The sequence below is a fragment of the Dermochelys coriacea genome, chromosome 7 (assembly GCF_009764565.3).
Source record: "Dermochelys coriacea isolate rDerCor1 chromosome 7, rDerCor1.pri.v4, whole genome shotgun sequence".
Lineage (NCBI taxonomy): Eukaryota > Metazoa > Chordata > Testudines > Dermochelyidae > Dermochelys > Dermochelys coriacea.
Window position 1 is genome coordinate 15659105 of NC_050074.1, and position 20200 is coordinate 15679304.

A 20200-nucleotide genomic window follows, 5' to 3' on the forward strand; every position below is an offset into this window, starting at 1 on the left:
ATACTAGTTAGTTCACAGATCTGTTCAGCATTTCTGTTCTTGCTCTTTGGTGCCTTCTTGAAGTAGTCGTTGATCTTTGCAAACCTTTACACAGCACCAAATTAATGTCATGAGTTGAAGGTTATGACTTTCTAGGTGGAGAATAAACTGACAAATATGGACTTTTAAACACTGGCCCTGTGCAAATGTTTCTAGTAATAAAAAAAAAAAAAAGGAAAACCCCAACATGAGACACTGACAAGAGTTCTCCCTAGAAGCTGCTGTGGGCCTGATTCTTACCATTGACAGTACTTGCACTGTCTTGCATTGGTGTAATTCCATTGATTTAAGTGGAGTTGCTCCCAATTTGCACCAGCATGAGAAGAGAATTGGGCCTTCTGTCTACAGTTATTTGAGGCATCAAGGAAATCTTACCTCTTGTGACAGTACTAAACCCACTGCAGTAGTTCAGTGAAAAAAGTATGAAATAACTTGGGGTTTTTTAAGCTAAATTCCACCCCTCCCATTGTAGCCCAGGTACCATACATAATCAGAGCTGCTACGTGGAAAATGTAGGTCTGGGTGAATACTTGAATCTCGGGTACACTGTGATTAAGTGGAATTAATGTATTGGCAAAGTGCTTTCAGAAGCTGTTTAATTTCAAGCCCCCATTGCAGTCTGTAACTGGATTTTAACAGGTGCTAGAGACAAAGCAACCTGCGTTGCTATGTGAAGATAAGAGCTTCAATGGAAGTAGTGAGATGCTGGGTAAGGGATTTATAAGTCCCAGAACAAATTAATATGTATGGAAGGAGAAGAGCATGAAAGAGGAGAGAACTGTTAAACTTCACCTTAAGGGGGCAATCTGATGATGCTGAATGTAACTGAGAGATGTCCTACTTTTTTTTTTTCCTCCTCCCATACTGTGGTGAATTGCTCCATTGGGCACCTGCCAACATTCAAGCAGCAGTTACATAAGAGCAGCTTTTTTTTCCTGGAATTCATGCTCATTGCTGATGTGTGACCTTCAGCAGTAATTGCCAATACATGTGGTGGAACTGTTTACTGTTAGTTCAGTCTGCACTCTGTCTGCCAGTGTCCGAGGCTACAGAAGCAGTTGCATCAGCTATACGGTTGCTGTTTTTTTACAGTAACGTTGCTCCAAAATGATTAGATCTAATATCTTATTATTCAGGTAGGCTGTATATTTGAAAGAGGTTCAGCAAAGTTATGTGAATTTCTCTATCATTGGTCAGTAAAGCTGATGTTTTATATGTCCAAGAGAATTTGCACATAAGTTATGAACCCCTATTCAACACACATCCCCAGCCACTCTTTCCTTGCATATAGTTAGCAAAGCAGAAAGGGACCAGATCCAACAAACAGCTAAGCACCCTCAACTTGCCTTGACATTAGTGGGTATTGAAGGCATTAAGCGGGTGAATTGAAGTAACTTCTAGTAAAATGTTGACTTCAGTTCAATAAAAATAAGGATTTGTTCTCTTTATGTGGTTGATAAACAAGCTCCAGAGAAATACACCAGCAAACCCATTCAGTGTGGGTGGGTTTTTTTGTTGTTGTTGTTTTCGAGGTTTCAAGTAGGTGAAAAGGGAACTGAAATTCTTGATTAAAAGGGATTGGCTGCAATAACCTCTGCAGCGATGTGTATCAATGATAAGCTGTAAAACTACTTTGCCACAACTGGATGAAGTTCAGAATGTGTTGTTTTCCATATCTAAGATAGGAGATGGATAACATGATAAATGCTAGTTAGATGCACTTTTAAAGATGAAATTATTTCCCTCCTACAGAGATCTCAGGCCACAATCAGTGTTTGAATTATGTCTCCAGTAGAAGAAATTAAGTCTCTGGTTTCTGGTTTGTTTTTTAAGCGGGTTCATTGGAGAGGCCTCAGACGTTCACATGGAACTGACCTTAGGGAGATGGAAGCAGGATTGTGGAAATCTTTGGGTATTGTGTCAGGTGTGAAGAAGGTTGTAATCCTCTGGCTAAATAGTGTTGTGAAGAAGATGGAATAAGCCAGTATATAGGCATGGGGAAGCTGAACACCAAGAAGTGTACCAGCCAGGTTACACCATCTTCTGAATGTACTGTCTGATCAAAAACAACGAGGAGTCCTTGTGGCACCTTAGAGACTAACAAATGTATTTGGGCATTAGCTTTTGTGGGCTAAAACCCACTTCAAAGATTATGCCCAAATACATTTGTTAGTCTCTAAGGTGCCACAAGGATACCTCATTGTTTTTGCTGATACAGACTAACACAGCTACCACTCTGAAACCTGTATAATCAAAGGTGACCTGAGGACAAAATGGATTTGGCCTTATTTTTGCTTCTCTATAACCAAGACTGAACATTTTTGAAACTTGTAATTTTGACTTTTTCATCAAAATGTCAAAATTCAGTGAGGTGGAGAAAGGTGAAAGGATCAAATTTTTATTACAAATATGTCCCATTTCTTTTCATTGCAAAAGCCTGAAATGTTTGTTCTCTCTCTCTCTCTCTCTCTCTCTCTCTCTCTCTCATATATTTAAAAAAAAAAGATGTTTTTCACCTGTTTTTCTACCTTAGAAATGTAAAGAACATCAGGTCTTCTCTCCCGTATTTTGCTGAGGGCATCCATTTCAGGACCCAGTGAAATGAATTGGAAGCTCTCTTGGCTCTTTGTTTGAAAGAGTCACAAATCTTTAACAGAGATCTTTTGTTCTAGCTGTTTGCTAGGTATTTGAGCTAAATAACATAGTTAGCAAAAAAGTAAAGAACTCCAGAGTTTTCAAGTCTGGGGAAAAAAATCTTCTTTTTTCCTCTCTTGTGCAATTTTATCTCATTTTTATCTACAATATCAATCACTTGCTAGTTTCCCCCAGTGTCTGTAGTCTTCAGGAAAAACAGAATAGACAAATTCTCATCTTCTCATGTAAAAAAATCAATCAGATAAAAACCTTTAAACTTTGAGGCTTCTGCATAAAACATAAAGGCAAAAGAGGACAAAAATTCAAACATTTCCCTTTTAGGTCAGCTTTAAAGTGATGTAACAAGTGCACACTTACACAGTTAATTGGTTGTACCAGCTGCTGAAATGGGTTCATCGACTCTTGAGTCAGATGAGTTGCTTTGGGGGAGATACCTATTACATAACAAATGAGAAGTCACTGTTAGAACTATTCAGGTCAACAATACGTCAAAATAATAATAATTCTGGTATGGCTAATAACAAAGGTTTATTTGCCAGACTTTTAGGCAGGAGCAGCTTCAGAGTAGGCTGTTCTTGTACAGTAAGTTGAATGGCACTTTCCTTATTGTTAGTAGAAAGGAAATTTTCTATGCTCCTCTCCGACCTTGCCATCCATTCCATTTTAGTTTAACATTTTGAAGCTGAATGCTTTATCTCTGTTGCTTATATGGCACCCAGCACTGCAATATCCTAGTATTTTATAATCTGGAATGCACTTATCCTCGTTTCCTCCATTTTATAGATGAGAGAACCTGAGGTAAAGCGAGATTGTCAAATCCAAGGTCATACAGGAAATCTATGGCAGAGCAAGGAATTGCACCTGGCTCCCAGGTTAACACTTTAACCACTGGACCATCCTTCTCTAAAGCCTATGCTAATAATTTGTTTACCCTGCTAACGATAGCATGACACTCTTAACTCAACGTTTGTTTGCTACTTTTAACCAGTTCTGATTAAAACAATCCAGTCAATCTCATGATTCAGTTTTTAGTCTTACTGACTGATTGCTAAAGCCCTGTTACAGTTGCAGTGTTACAGGTGAACTGACCCCAGGACTGCATCAAGCTCCCATCATTTGAAGTTACTGAAATCTTTCCAGAAGCAAGGGTTTCCCCAAGCAATTCACTTTATAAGATTGGGCCCTAAAGCCCTGTATCCCATTTCCTGTTTAATTTGGAAAACATTGGGACTTTTCTATGTCAAATACTTCCTCTTCCTAATCCCTGTAAATCACTTTGTTCTATGGGATCAAATTAACTTCTTTTGGATTTTTTGTAGCTCTGACAATTTTCAGTCCTAAAACATGAACATATCTGCTTGGTCAGTGTGTGGAAAGAGCACAAGACCAGGGCATTCTAGTTCAGACTCTGACACCCTCCATAGCCTGGGTCAGGACACTTAACCTTTCTGGTTCAGTTTCTCAGTCTTTGAAAAGAAGACAAACATTAATTCCCTTAACAGAGGTGTTTGCAGTTGAGCTTGTGTTATCAGTAAGGAGACTGATTATTACTTTTATTAATAAGAGGGCTTTTTCACTTTGCTCTGAAGCAAGTTGTGTATTGGGTGTTGGTGTGGTCTGGATAAGGGGCTCAGACTGACTAATGGTCTGGAATAGCAATTCCAGTATTTGTTGAGCAATGAGAGTGTGCTTGGTAATGCGTACTAGGTAGATGAAAACAAAGTTCCTGCATAAATGAGGTTCTTCCTCTTTAACTTTTGTTCTCCTAGCTTAAATACTCTAAACTCCCATTTGACCAAGACTTCGGTAGCTTATACGCTTGTTAAATTTCCAGAATACAATAGGAATGACAATGCAAGGAAATAATGTACCCAAGAGACATGTGAATCAGCCAGGAGGAAAGTTGATCAGAAGAAATAAGGAGGACGGCTTTTCCTGATCATGGAATCCCTCCCCACTAAATGCAGAGTTGGAAAAAGTCAGTTCCTCTGCCTCTTCCCTGAGCAGTGGAACCTCTCCACCTTACACTTCCTCAGCTTGGTTCCCTTCCTCTATTTTCTTGCCTGTTTTTTCCTACTTTATTGCTGATATTCTGAAAACTGATTCACCACAGTTACTCTACTACTAGGTCAGTCTCTCTCTCTCTCTGGGGGTGTGGGTGTGGGTGTGGTCGGTCTTGCAGTTAAGGCTCTGGACTGGCCCTTGGGAGATCTGGGTTCAAATCCTGGTTCTAGTACAGGTATCTGGTGTGACCTTAGGCAAGTCACTTAATCTACTCAGGCCTGTTTTTCGTTTTTAAAATTAGTGTGATGCCTCCTTTCTCTTACTCATGGTCTCATTTGTCTATGTAGGTTGTAAGCTCTTTGGGGCAGAGATTGAGTGTTACGAGTGTATACAGCACCTAGCACAGCAGGTTGCTGGCCTTGTTTGGCATCTCTAAATGCTCCTATTTCATAAATAGTAATATTAGTTCTTAGTGTGTCTGTTTCAGAGAAATTAAATTAATTACCCATGTTAAAAAGGCTTTATAAGTCTCATATGTCTGTGTTGAATGTCTGTAAATTTTACTAAGTGATATGGGTAGACTCATCTTAATTTTTTTAACATGCTGCATCACATTTTAAATGGAAAATCTATTCATCCCCCTTTAGAATTCCCCTTGGTTGCCTATGTCCAATACTGTAATCACATTTTCTTTTATTTCAGAAAAAGAATGTTTAGCTTATGAACAACAGTCCACTGAAAATGCCCTTTCAGAATCCATATCCTAAAACAGGTGTCTGCTGCGAGTGGTATTCAGACAGTGATTTACCCCCCACTGGAGATGAAGCCACTACAATAAAATGTGTTAAATTCACCATATCTGTCAATGTATATGTTTGGGGACAGATTTTGGAAAGGGCATATCTGTGCATCCCCAAGTTGCATGTGTGCTAATGCAGGCACAAATCCACATGCACCTGTAAATCAGGGTGTGTTCTTCTGCATTGGTAGTTCATGTGAGCAAGTTGGGGACATGCAGCTTTAGCAGGTACACTTTGGAGAACGTGGTCCCTTATCAGCAATACACATGTAAGCAGTAAACTTCTTTCAGTATGTGTAGAAACCACAATTAGGCCATAATTCAGCAAGCTGATGCAGCTAAGGTAAAATGAGTATCAGAAAATCCATGGAAAGGTTTTTGTTTTGGTTGGTTTTTAAATTCCCCTCTCCCTAAGTGTTGACCATTAGATTTCTGTTTTAGATGAAACATTCCTGAACTATGACTAATTATCTGCATTTTACTTTCAACTAGCTGCCGCAACCTCCAGAAACGGAAAGCTCTGTAGAGGTGTGTCACCCACCTATATTTGTAAAACACACAAATATTGGTGTTTTAAAGTAGTCATGGTTAAATGTCTGTCTTGTTGGTCAAATCTGTGGTGTTGTGTTTTATCCAATGATGTAGGCAGAGGGACGTATGCAGTTCTGCTGAAATGGTTCAATCCAATATATAAAAATATTCTTGCCAATGGGGAAAAAAATAGGTCTCTTACCAATTCAAAACTTGTTCTCGTATAGTGCCATTAAGAGCAAAGACTGGAACTTTCAAAGCGGTGCGGGTAATTCAGCCACCTATTTTTAATGGAGGCCCTACATTGAAAGTCTCAGCTCAGGTCCCTTGTGTTAAAGAAAGAGGCTTCATTCCTCTCACTTCTCGGGGAGATCACAGATCTGAAATCCTTTTATCCTGTATGTTAAAAACAAGAGGTTGGGGGTGAGGGGTGAGAAAATAGTGGAACTTTTACCCAAGTTCCATAAATCCAGAATAGTTGAATATTCCTCTTTTTAAAAAGATTCAGTGAAATACTAACGTTGGGCTTTCAATTGCCATCATTACGCTACAGGGTTAACACCCATTAGGATGAATTCGTTCACATTCAACAATTTATCCACCAAAAACATTTAGGACTAGAACTTTTATTTATGAATTTATGAAAGCTTGAATTATTTTGAAACTAATGAAGCAACCAATGATGCGGTTGGCACAGAATATACCATTGCCTACCAGATCAGTTTGACTCTTGATTTAAAGTTATATGGAAGCTTAAGTCTAGCTTGTTTTCAATTGCCTAAGCTATGTAAAAAATTTTATGTGGCTAAGCAGTATTACGGGTTTGTTGTAAGTGATGAAGAGAAAAATGCAGTTTTTGGTACTTTGGAACTTTATTATAAGTAGCGTTTGTGGAGTAGTGTTTAAGTTTCTGTCTAAGTGCTCATTGGTTACAGAATGACTTCAGTGAGACATGTGGGAAATAGCCTCTTAGAGTTAAATCGGTCCCTGAAAAATGGTTGTCATGAATGATCCAAATGCTTTTGAAGCCAACAACAGTAGGAGACATTATTCTGTTCTGAAAATCTGCCTCGCTCAAAGAAAAGAGCCATTTGGCTTTCAGCATTATAAACCCGCCATAGTATTTACTCTGCACAGCCGAACAAAAGTACGTTGAAAGCCTCAAACAGAACTGAGGCATTGGCATTGGCATTATGTGCCAAATGTCTTCCACATTCGCAAGAGACCGGACTTCCTAATTGGCCAGAGTGAGGTGTTTAAAAATAATGACATTTCCTCCAGAAATGGGGTGTGTGTGTGTGTGTGTGTGTGTGTGTGTGTGTGTACGTACGTGTGTGTGCATGGATGTAATGCATGCATGAGTTGCCAAGAACCTGGCCCTTTTTTTTTTTCTGTTTTGTATTATGAATTACTGTGAAACTAGATGGAAACTTTGTTACTTTTACTTTTAAATATATACAAACATCTAGCAAACGTGCATGCCCTGTGTAGTTTGATGGAGAGCATCAAAGGTGGCCAGTTAAACGTAGATAAGTCCTGAAACTCTTTGAGTTTTTCGGTCGGCCTACCTTCCCTCCCCCATTGTTCTAAGTTGTATAACTTTCTTGAATTTTGCTACTGTTTAGTTATTGATGCTGAAGATATTAGTTTCTCTTTAGTATTATACTTTACAACAGAATTTCTGCATGCTCAGCAGGAGCTTGATCAAAGTCTACTACAGAGGCAGCTGGAAGACCATAAAAGGGTATGTATAGTAGTCTGATATATTTACTGCTAATTACCATTACACTTCCTTCCACCTCTCCTTTTTTCTTAAACAGTATATGCAGGTGGAAAAGGTTCATGTGAGAAATTTATTTGGCTATTTTTAAAAGGGAACTTATTTTCAATTGTCTTTTGAAAATCTCAAACTTGTATTTCTACCAGTTTCAACTGTAAAGTAGTTGAAGGCATGTAAGACATGTCTTCAATTAAAATTAAATGGAAAATGTGTGTGTATGTTTCCTCCATTGCTTTGGAAATCTCCACCGCAAGGGCTGGTGTGTTTTTTCTTTCACTCTACTGTAGTCTGGAAGGAACTCCCTTGAAACTGGTGATGTCACACCATTGTAAAGCCAATGCGAAAGGATAATCAGGCCCACAGAGTTGACTTGCCTGGGCAAAAAATGCCTCTTAGCTAAGCAGTCTTCAAAATCAGCACTGCATGTAGTTCATTGTGGTGTTTCCCACTTTTGCCTGCTCCTCTAGTTAAGCTACTGCTGTTGGGGTTTTTGCTTCTTAACTGTATTACTGTCTTAATCTTGCATTTTAATTAAAGGGTCTATGTAAATGCACATCTTATTGCCTAATGGTTTTCATCCAATAGAAAACACTTTCTAATATACACACAATACCCAGTTGATCTATACTATGCTGTTGACTACACTAATATTTGTATACCACTTATCTACTGCTTACCAATAGCTTGACTGGATGCTAAATACAGAGACTGAATGTCATTGAACTTTTCTAGGTAGCATGTTTAATATTTCTTAATACAGCCAAATATCTGATATATGTTTGCATATTGTAAGCATTGAAGTGCTGTATAATACTAACATTATAATTAAAGAAGTGTTCTCAAGTCCATTGTTACAGCTGAATTAATGATAGTATTTGGGAAATTATTTTCTCTCCTCTTTTATTCAGATTACATTCTCATCTGCTTGTCAGTGCTTTTTAATAATTACATCAAGCAAATGATGAGGTTTTCCTTCCCCGTGTTTTGAACTGCAGCTCCGAGTGGCATTAAAAATGCAAACACATCTCCAAGCTTGTGCAACTCTGGATGAGCATTTTACCAGAAACTGGAATCACTTGACATATGATCTCATCTGCTTTCTCTTGCTATTATGCTCTTTTATGAGTGTTGCTATTTTACATGTAGTCCAACAATAGCAAGAAGATGGTGGTAGGACAACAGGCATACTCAGAAATTCCACTTGAGCTTTTCTCTTGCCTGAAATATTTTGACCACTAAACTTTAGTCATCAGATTTTTTTTTCCTATAGAGTAGAAATAAAGGCAAACGACTTATAATCCAAAGAACAATCGTTAACCTTTAGAAGATGGGAGGGCGGGGAGAAGTGTATTGAACAATGATATTCATAGTGAATGTGTTTAAAAATCTTTCCTCCGTAGTAAAAAGTACCATTTTAAATGCCAGTTGCTGTGGCAACTGCTAGTTAATTTAACAGAAGAGAAAGTGGTAATGTGAAAACCCCATTGTAACTTAATTTTGGCATAAAGAGTGTATAAATGTCAAGTTTCCCTTCTAATGAGTGCACAGGCAGAAGTTTATTTTTTTGCCTGATCTGACCTTGTTCTGTCGTGCACCCTTCACCGCCTGCAAAACTGAGAGCAGCAGGAGTGGTATAAATCACTGCAGCATGTACAAGAACAGTATCTTTTTTATTATTGTCCGTCAAAATAGCTCTCACACAGCGTGGGGGGGGGGGGAGGGCGGTGTTTAGAACTAGTCCCTGCCTCTCTTCTGTTTTCACAGACCATCCCAATCACTGATCGGAAATACAGGCACCTTGGAAGTAATGATCTTTTCCTAGTATCATTTTGCTAAGTAGTTTGTGGCAGGAGTGGCCCTGTGAGCCTTTTGTTATAATTTTGGGAGCACGTTGCTGGCAAGGCCTTCTTTAAAGGTTTATTTTGAATCTTACCCCTCAGATGGAGCTGAGTGCAGAAGAATAAAATATGGATCCTATCTAGCATCTTTCACGCCAACGGTTTAGGACGCTACCACATGCACAGCTGTGAAAAACGCATCAGGGACCGTCAGGGCCGGTGCAAGCGGTTGGGGGCGCCAAAAAGCGGTGCCCTGGCCCGGCAGGGAGGAGCTGCCTTGCGGAGGCAGCGGAGAGCCAGAGCGTTGGCTTGCGCGGGCGGCGGGCCCCAGCCCTGGAGGCGCTGGCGCGGCCCGGGGGCAGCAGCCCTGCGGAGGCGGCGGCAGCACCGCTAGCGGGGAGCAGCCGCGCCCCTCTTGCCCGGGCTGCGGCCCGGCCTCCTTCCCCCCGGGGGTCGGGCCTGCAGGCTGCAGCAGACGCCCCCCCCCCCCCGTGCGCCGCGCTCGGGCTCTGTGGCTCCCGGGAGTGTGAGCCCTGCGGGGCCTTGAGCCTGCTCCAGGAGGGGCGGCGGCGGCTCCCGCTCCCGGGAGCCACAGAGCCCGAGCGCGGCGAGGGGGGGGGGCGCCGGGCCGCAGTCCGGGCAGCGCGCCCTCCGGCTCCCCCCTCGCTGTGCTCGGGTTCCGCCGCCCCCGGGTGCGTCAGCTGCTGCCGCCGCCTCTCCCAGGGCGGCCTCGGGGCCCCGGCGGCGGCTCCTCCCAGGCAGGGATGAGCGCTGCCTCACGAGCGCCCAGCTGCTGCTGCGGGTGCCGGGGAGCGGCCAAGCAGGGGAGAGGCAGCAGCCGGGAGTGTGCTGAGAATACGCCCCTGGGGGCCTGGTACTGCTTTGGCCTCTGGCATATCAACCGGGCTCAGTCCTGAGTCAGTGCTGCATGAAGGGCCTCGGAAACAGGCCCGACTTGGGAATTCACATAACTGCTGAACTTGTGCCCCCTGCTTTGAGGCTGTGTAGAGTGTGTGCGTGTGAGAGAGAGAGAGAGAGAGAGAGAGAGAGAGAGATGTGCCTGATGTGTCTGTGCATCTGTTTTGTGTCAAAGGGCATCTCTGTGTCCAATGCACGTCCATCTGTTTGACGTGTCTGTCTGTGTCCCTCTATGTGCGATGCGTGTGACCTGTATCCTTGTGTGTGTGTGTGTGTGTGTGTGTGTGTGTGATGTATCACATGTGGCCTGAGGGAGGGGCAGGGTGTCTCTGCCTGTGTGAATGCTCAGAGGATCGGCCACAGAGCTGATGTATCTGATAGCACTGCGTGCACCTTAGGACACTCTGGCGAGCACCAAAAATTGTTTGGAGCTCAATCTTGGATCTGCTGAAAAACATGGATTCAGGATCTCGAATGTCTCACGTGGCAAAAGAAAGGGCCATCTCCTCTGTACCATTGAGATAAGGGAGGGAGTAAAAACTGGATCTCCCATCCCAAATGTCTCTCACAAGTTCCAGGAACTTTTGGTTGTGGCCAAGTCAATTGCGCAATGTTGAGCTTTCATGTTTCTGGTGCACTGCCCGCAGCAGGGAGAGGTGAGAGTCTGTGGCTGGAGCTGGTGGGTGTGGTTGTGGGCCAAGATAATATCTTTTATTGGGCCAACTTCTGTTAGTGAGAAAGATGAGCTTCCAAGCCAGGCAGAGCTCTTCTTTCCTCTGGGAAATATACTCAGTCACTGCTAAATACAAAGTGGAACAGATTGTTTAGCATAAGTAGTTAACATGCATTTCAAGGGACCATTCAAGGTGAAGTGGCCAGTTAACAGATTCAGGCTGTGTGAGGTTTGGCTGTGGGCTGGGTTTTTTTGTGTGCGGATGGGGAGTGTGTGTGACTTTTGCAGCTGCTGTGGTGTGTGGAGTGTAACGTATGTGACCGCAGCCAGGTTGTCACAGCTATTACACCGGCTCTGCAAGTGCCTATGGGATGGTTGTTGCAGAGGTGCATGGGGAATTAAATTGACCCCGGCAAAGCCAGTGAGTGGACTCAGGGTGGGGGCCTCCAGGGTGGGGAGGGCTCATGGGGGGGGCTGTGCACCCTCCAGGGGAGTCAGGGTGTGGGGAGGGGGAAACCTGGTCTGGGGAGCAGCCCCTGGGCATGGCTGGCCCTTGGGGGGGGGGGGGCTGTGCACCCTCCAGGGGAGTCACGGTGTGGGCAGGGGGAAACCTGGTCTGGGGAGCAGCCCCTGGGCATGGCTGGCCCCTGGGTCTATAAACGCTTGTTAGGATTTGCCCCTCAATGAACCAATGTACGGGGGTGGGGGCAAGGTGGAAGTTTCGCTTGGGATGCAAAATATCCTTGCACCAGCCCTGGGGACTGTGAAATCTGGGTTGTTGTGGGGCAGTGGGGGTTGCAGTATTGCCACCTTTACTTCTGTGCTGTCTTCAGAGCTGGGAAGCCAGAGAGTAGCGGCTGCGGGCCAGGCACAGCAGGGCTGGAGGCATCCCAGCTGGGGGCTCCTACCATGTACCAGGCTCCAGCTGCTAGTCCTAGCCAGGCTAGGGAGGGACAAGACTACCTCTTTCCCTGCACAGGCTGCTCCTGGGGCTGGGTCAGACCCACCTCCGGGAATTTCTCCCAGCTGCAGGAAGCTCCGTGGCTGTTGGCTGGGAGCCCAGCTCTGAAGACAGCACCACCGCCAGCAGCAGCGCAGAAGCGAGGGTGGCCTGGTATGGTATTGCCACCCTTATTTCTGCAGTGCTGCTAGCGGCGGCCACTCTGGCCACCCAGCTTTGAAGGCAGTGCTACCGCCAGCAGCAGTGCAGAAGAAAGGGTGGCAATACCATGACCAGCTGTGACCCCCCACAATCCGCCTTTTGGGTTGGGACCCCCACGGTTACAACACCATTAAATTTAAGATATAAATTTCTGAATCCATGAAATGTAAGATGTTTTAAATCCTATGACTGTAAAATTTACCAAAATGGACCATGACTTTGGTAGGGCCCTAGTAATAGTATGTGGGGATAATTTTGAAGTCTGATGCTAGATGCACAAAGACTAAGGCAAAGGGTGTCGCCATTATGCATTCAACATAGGAATTCTCTTAGGAAAGGAGGCACTGTTCTCCAGCACATCGGGGATAGCCTATAACTTTCCAAAAGAAGTTACAGGATTTTTAACTTTCAGGTAAGCTGCCCCCATCACTTGTTGAAGAGAGCCCAATGTAAAGTGTTATTCTCCAAAGTACAAATCACTCCTCTTTTTACGCTGTGTATTTTAATGGGTCTATTTCATTATTTTTTATATGTTTTAAAAATCACTTCTGTAGCTTTTAAACAAAGGCTTAATTTGTACAGCAGATGATGTCAAGCTACGTTGTTGGGGACATTTTGCATGGATCTGGCAAACTACATTACTTGGCGTATGAACTATAATACAATGTGCAGGATGAATTTTGCCAGTGTAGTTCAAGGTCATTAACATACTCAGCTTTGTTCCAGCTTAGATTTTTTTCCCCTCTCTTTCTGAAGTCATTTTTTTCTTAAGTCTCCTCAAAACTCCAGGTATTTAATTGAAATATAGTCCCTGACCAATATTTTTACAGTTACTTGTCTCTGTCTTTACCTACAAAGGTCTTAAAAGACTCTCAAAATACCTACTATACCTGGTCATTGCTTGGCTTGCTGCCAACTCTTGTGTTACGAAAATAACCATGCAGCGTGCAGACATAGTACTCAATTGTGATCCCAGCTGTGTTCTTACTGACAATAGTGGGAGCAGCATTGGGCCTATTAATGGTGGTTCAGATTCTGATAGGTATGACAGCTCTCATCTTCCACTGATGAGCTGCATGTGTTCAGGGCTTCTTACCCAGAGTAGAACATTGCTTGTGGGCTTCTGGCTTTGAATATAGTTGAGAGGCTACAGGCTATTAGAGGACTGGTGTCCTGCAACATGCAAGATCTCACGGGGTAGGATGCTGTCTGATCATAATGACCCATCTGTATTTGCTGCAGAGTTGGAAAGTTTACTGCTTTTCAACTCTTTGTATTTACTAAAGAGTTGGAAAGCAGTAAACTATTAACGGAGCTGAGATTATACACAGATGGGTACTGTCACCTAATATTAATTATTTGGGGATGGGAGGGTGTTTCAGCTCTTTAAAGTTCACAAAATGGAGTATGAAGAGGTGGGATTTTTCTCATACTAAGATGTTATCTTAAACCATGACTTCATCTCCTTTTTCTCTTCATGCCCTTTGCCAGAGTTCTAACCATCCCCTTATCCAATCCCCACTTTGTGTGGTTGGTTTTTTTTTGTGTGTCACTCAAATTCCATGTCTGTTTTAAAGTTGAGTCGTGGGTCCTTTTCAATGGACACCACTAAAAATGCACCTTTGGAATAAAATCTCAATATTACACAAGCTAGAATTTTTTAAGAGTGGCATGTGAACTTTAACTATTGCTGGTATTTGGTACCCATGACCTCAGTCGAGGCTTATGGGATGGATATACAGTGACTAGGTTGGTCTGAAAATATCGTAGGATGTTCAATGAAGTTTTGTTTTGAAACATTGACGGTTTCATTCTTTCCTTCCCCCACCACCTCTGGTGAAATTAGGGCAATTATAAGACATTCCTGCTTCTCTTGAGTGTTGTTCGTTCATTTATGCATTAAACTCAAATACTGATTTCATTACCCTGTTTGAATTAAGGGTGAAGCACTCAGGCAAGTTTTGGTCAATCGTTACTATGGCAACGTCAGACCTGCAGGAAGAAGAGAGAGCCTTACAAGCTTTGGCAATGGCCCGTTGTCTCCTGGAGGCACTTGCAAAGCTGGGGGAGGAGGTAGGATGTGCTGCCTGCTAATTAGTGATTTGTATGACTCTAGCCTGCCATATTGTCTATGCTTGTTTCTGCATAACAAACTGAAAATTTTACAGGTGAAATAGCTTTTTTTTTTTTTTTCCTTTGAGGCTTCCCCCACCCCCATGACTTTCTGTCAGTTGCATAGAAAAGGACAACTTATTTCTATCCCTCAACAATAGGATTGGGAAGGAGTTCTACTGATTTGTTTTTTTAATGTTGGTTTCAGAAATCATCCTAATTTTTTTTTGTTGAGCGCCTCTGGATTATTTTCACTTCACACTGTAAAGATGAGCGTAGTTTGCCTGTTTGATCATTTAAAATGTTTTTATTCATATGGACTCTAGCAGAAGTCGGCCAACTTCTAATCTACAAAAACAAATGCTGTTGTTGAAAGAGAATAGGTTAAAATTAAATGTATAAAGGAACTTAACTTTTTTCTGAGCTGAGAGTGGCCTAATTTATGGGCCTCGGGCGGTGGGGCGCGGGCTTCAGCCCCAGGCCCCAGCAAGTCTAATGCCAGCCCTGGCAACCCTATTAAAACAGGGCTGCTTTTGTTGTATCTCAGATCTTTGCTGTGATTAAATTTCCTTAGTACATTTTGCATAGTAATTTTTGCTGTAATTCATTCTCACGTTTTCATGAATAATGGAAAAATAGTCATGAGGAATGTCTGATTAACCATCTCTAAAACAAGTCAAATCTCATTACTGCCAAAAGGGGTGCTGTCAAAGTTGATGGGAACCACGGTAAAGGCAAATGCATTTAGTTCTGGCTTTTTGTTAAATTCTGCCTGATATTAGTGGACTTTTTGTCAAAATATGATTCAGTAGTTTTACTCTTTAAGATAAATAAAATGCCAGTGTCCTCATCAAAAATGTGTTCATGCTTTCTGTATTTCTTGCCTCATAATATACAGCCTACTCTTCTCTTGTCTTTCTGAAACCAATATACTTTACATCTATCCATGCATAATCCCAATATTTATCTTTTTCATTGACTAGACCCAGTTTCTTTCTCTCTCCCTTCCACTGGCACCCATTTGCCGAGTGTATCAAGTCTAAACTACTTTCCCTTGGTGTTTAAGGTTCTGCACCACGTTGCCGTGGTATCTCTTGATCTTATGATCTCTTGGATCTTGTCTTGCCTTTTCCCCTTCTCTCCACTAGTGATGCAAATCCTGCACATCCTTGTGTCCTGCTTTCCACTGTCATCTTCCTGCCATCTTCTGTGCTGTATCTTGTACATGGAATTACCTTCCTGCACATAGCCCCCTTCCATCCTCTCCACTTTCAAGTCACTGCTAAAAGCTTCTTTCTTCCACACAGCTGCAAATACTAGTTCGTGTCAAACGGTTTTCCTTCATGACACCATTTCCTCAAACTCTCACATTCAAAGTAAGGACATGATTTCCTTTGGGTCTCCCAATGCATGTTATCTTTGTTTATGTTCTAGACCAGCAGTTCTCAAATTTCATTGTACCACAACCCCCTCTGACAACGAAAGTTACTACACGACCCCAGGAGTGGGGACCGAAGCCTGAGCTTGCTGCCCTGGGTTGGGGGTCCCAAAGCCAAAGTCCCACTGCCCCAGACGGGAGGGGGGCAAAGCCCAAGCCCAAGGGCTTCAATCATGGGCAGGGGGCATGTAACTTGAGCCCTGCTGCCCAAGGCCGAAGCCCTTGGGCTTCGGCTTGGGCCCCGGGCAGTGGGGTGCAGGCCCTGGGCTTCAGCCCTGGCCCCAGCAAGTCTTAACACCAGCCCTGACAACCCAATTAAACCAGGGTTGCGACCCACTTTGGGGTCCCAACCCACAGTTTGAGAACCCCTTTTCTAGACTGTATAAGCTCTTCATGAGAGAACTTGTCATTATCTCTTGTACAGAGTTAAACACCTGATTTGGCACCTAAATTTATTCATGGTGTTAATTTATTAGGATATAACGTTTTACTCTTCTTTATTAGAGAATGAGTTCTATCACCTGATAGAATGAAGGGGTGAGTGAGTCTCAAGCTATTCATTGTAATTTACCTTTCTAGGGGGAAGCTCCGGATCCAGTTCAATGAGTCGAGGTGAAATGAGTTTGGCCGATGTCCAGTGTCATCTGGATAAGGAAGGTGCATCTAACCTCGTCATAGACCTCATCATGAATGCCACCAGTGATAGAGTTTTTCATGAAAGTATTCTGCTAGCCATTGCCCTTCTGGAAGGTGGCAACACTACTATACAGGTAAGGAAATTGATAACAATGAGCTGATTACTAAAAACATCATCAGTTGGAATTCCCTTTCTAAAATCCCTAGAAATTGACTATTGCTTTGAGCTGGGACAAGATAATCTTAGGCCTGAAGTACTGGGAAGTGTCACTGCTCACTGTGTATTGTATTGTAATATTTCAAGGCTGGTCTTTACCCAGGCACTTTAACTTAAAAGTTGTTGGGTATCACTGACTTCTAAACGTTGGCTTTGTGTGGAAGCTTGGATCTGAGGTTGTTAAGGCAGTCTAGCAGGATGCAGTAGTTAGTGGGACTACTCGCATGAGTAAAATTAAGCCAGTGTGTAAGAGTTTGCAGGACTAAGCTTTTGTTTTTATCTGGCTTAAAATCAGAAGACACTTTACTTTGCGATAAGCCCGAGGTTGTAGTTAATTCTCTGGCAGTGTTGCTCTCACTGATTTACATGTCTTTATATTTAGTTTGGTTTCAATGACTGAATTAGAAGTTTGTGCTAGCTGACTAGACCTACCAGTCTAGGATTTGAGTGCGGTTTGATGGGCATAAAATAAAAAAGCCATGTGTCAAAAGCACAATTTGTTTTGTTCTTCCACACATGAACCAAAGCATTGCTGTGGCTAAACGAGCCTGCAAAGACTATCCTAGAATATGTGATGCCTTATCATTGACTCTATGTTTTAAGCAGGATTAGTTTGTGTAGGATTTAATGCACCTTCATTTGGGCTTCTGAAAATTGCTTGGAAAGTGCAGAGTTTTTTGAGAGATATTGGTATGTGTGTATATTGTATGGTGGGTTTTTCCCAATATGTACTGTGACAGGGTCGGGCCAGATGGCTACAGGAGAGTGATAGAAGGCAGATATATTAGCCCCAGATTAAGTAGGTCCCTTTTCCCTGTGTAAGGTAACAGGGAAGGTTCCAGAACAATCAGGAACTTTCTGGAAACAATCAAGGCAGACAGGCTGATTAGACCTGCAGCCAATCAAGAAGCTACTAGAATTAATTAATGCAGGCTAATCAGGGCACCTGGGGTTTAAAAAGGAGCTCACTTCAGTTTGTGGTGCGTGTGCGAGGAGCTGGGAGCAAGAGGCGCAAGAAGCTGAGAGGTGAGAAGGAGTACTACTGGAAGACTGAGAAGTACAAGCATTATCAGACATCAGGAGGAAGGTCATGTGGTGAGAATAAAGAAGGTGTTGGGAGGAGGCCATGGAGAGGTAGCCCAGGGAGTTGTAGCTGTCACGCAGCTGTTACAGGAGCCACTGTAGACAGCTGCAATCCACAGGGCCATGGGCTGGAACCCGGAATAGAGGGCAGGCCCACGTTCCCCCCAGCTCCCTACTTGATACTGGAGGAGTTGAACTGGGCTGTGGGTTCCACCAGAGGGGAAGGTCTCTGGTCTGTTACCCAATCCACTAGGTGGATCAGCAGAGACTGCGGGGATTGTTGTTCTTCCTTTTCCCCATGCTGGCCAGTGATGAAGCTAACTGAGTGAACAGCAGATTTGAGCCGCTTAAGTGGCCAAATTGAGGGCTCCCGTGAACCTCTGAGGTGAGCAAATCTGCCCAGAAGTGCAGGACCCACCAAGGCAGAGGAGGAACTTTGTCACTGTACAATAATTTAATTTCTTTCTATTCTGTGTCCAAATAAAACTATCAGTAACTTGGTAGTGCAGTTATTTTTAAACAGTTGTTTACTATTTTTCTTTTAGAGAATTAAATATCATGAAATATTTCTCAACTCTTCAGGTAATTGACATGTTTAGGTTTCTAGCTTAATGTCACAGCTGTAGTGCATTGATTTTAGAAATATTATCTCCAGTACTTTACATCCACTCCCCCAACCTTTTGTCTGTCTGTCTTATAGATTGTGAAATTTCCAGGACAGGGAATATTTTTTCTGTGTGTTTGCACAGTGCCCAGCACAATGGGGCCCTGATTCTGATTGGGCCCTTTCAACACTTCTTTAACTAATGCATGATGATGATGATGATGATAGACAAGCTGACTTGTTATAATTCACACACACGTTTTCATATAATTCATTTGAAATCAGTGGAATTATATCAAGATTAATTTAGCTCAGATTTTTGCAAGGGGGAGGGGGAATATCAGGCTTTGCTAAAAGCCACAAGCTCTCAAGATGTGCAGTAGACATCAGACTTTCTGTGACCAGATTACCTAAAAAGTGTTTATTTCCATTATTATTAATAAAAAGAATATGCACTTGTTACAGCATATGCTCTGGTAGGAAAAGAAGTAGAATAAAGGGCTCTGAAGGGCACTGGTGTCTGGATGTTAGCAGTTGTATTAAATCCTGAAGAACAAATAGTTATATCCATCATTGTATTGAGTCAGAGACCCACAACTCAGTGTGACGAACTGATGTTGCTTTGTGAGGTTATCTCACTGTGTGATACTCAGCCAGCATAGTTATACACAATGTCACTGTGCAGTGTCAAGAAACCACACTGATTCAGTAATTCTCAGCAACATCACCTTCTAATATAGTATATTCTGGTAGTATGGGGAGAACCTGCGTGGCTCCTTACAAATTTCAGACTCCACACTCAGCACTCTGTTGCTATATGTATGAGCAAGAGAACATGGGGTGCGCTCTTGTGATCAACGTTTAGCTCACTCTTCCTGAGACAAAGGATAAAGAGCCCCACACCAATTTTAAATTTTTAATAAACCACTGCTATTGCAGAGTGAAATTTATCTTGAGTGTTAAACCTGAGCCTTCATCTTCCTAGCAATGCACAGGTATCTTCCTATGTCATATTGATGAGTAAATCAAATTCTGTTCCAGTCCAGCAAGGATAAATCTATGTTCCTTAGCTTATTCTGGAATTTGAAGCTAATGGACTGAATAAGGCTACATCTCAATTTATTTTGACTATATGACCCAAGGGGTCCCTTTCTAACTCTGATTTACATATAGTAGGGAAATCTTCCATCCATCTCCAAGGAAACATTTTTAACCAAAAACGAAGACTCTCTAGTTTCCATTTGATGTGTATCACTGCACATGTCAGGGAGATTGTAAATTATTTGCTGAGGAAGAAGTTGTTGGCGTGGAACAGTTTTAGTAAACCTCATGGCACTTTCACATCCGTACCTTACAGCTCTGCCAATTTCTGTCGTGATCTTGCCTTTTAAGATGCTACTTCCAGCAAACTAGAATAACTTTTTCCATCCTCTCCAGCTTCACGGGTAAGTGCTCAGGGAGTGTCCCTACCTTTAGGAAAATGATCTTTGTAGCCAACAGTGGTTCAGGGGGTGGGGGAGGAGAGAGAGAGAGAGAGAGAGAGAGAGAGAGAGAGCATGTGTGTCTACATGCACTAATACAACCATAGAAAATATCTCCTCTTAGTGGGGGTGCGGTTTGACTTTTGGGGTTTTTTTTTTAGTTCAGATGAATTGATTCCAAGTACAGAATTACACTGAGGTTTTATGCACCAAATAATTAACTGCAACTT

At 42.7% G+C, this 20200-nt stretch overlaps 1 protein-coding gene across 4 annotated transcripts in view; it reads left to right on the top strand.

Moving 5' to 3' along the window:
• Window positions 1-20200, top strand: part of ITPR1 (inositol 1,4,5-trisphosphate receptor type 1) — a 254472-nt gene that overhangs the window by 148049 nt on the left and 86223 nt on the right. For 2 of the 4 annotated variants that reach the window (XM_038408402.2, XM_038408403.2), the window contains exons 39-42: window positions 5990-6025; window positions 7722-7772; window positions 14340-14472; window positions 16529-16719. In XM_038408402.2, the coding sequence (XP_038264330.1) occupies window positions 5990-6025; window positions 7722-7772; window positions 14340-14472; window positions 16529-16719 (411 nt within the window). The remainder of the gene's footprint in view (window positions 1-5989; window positions 6026-7721; window positions 7773-14339; window positions 14473-16528; window positions 16720-20200) is intronic. The other 2 variants (XM_043518035.1, XM_043518036.1) reach the window with 1 other exon arrangement.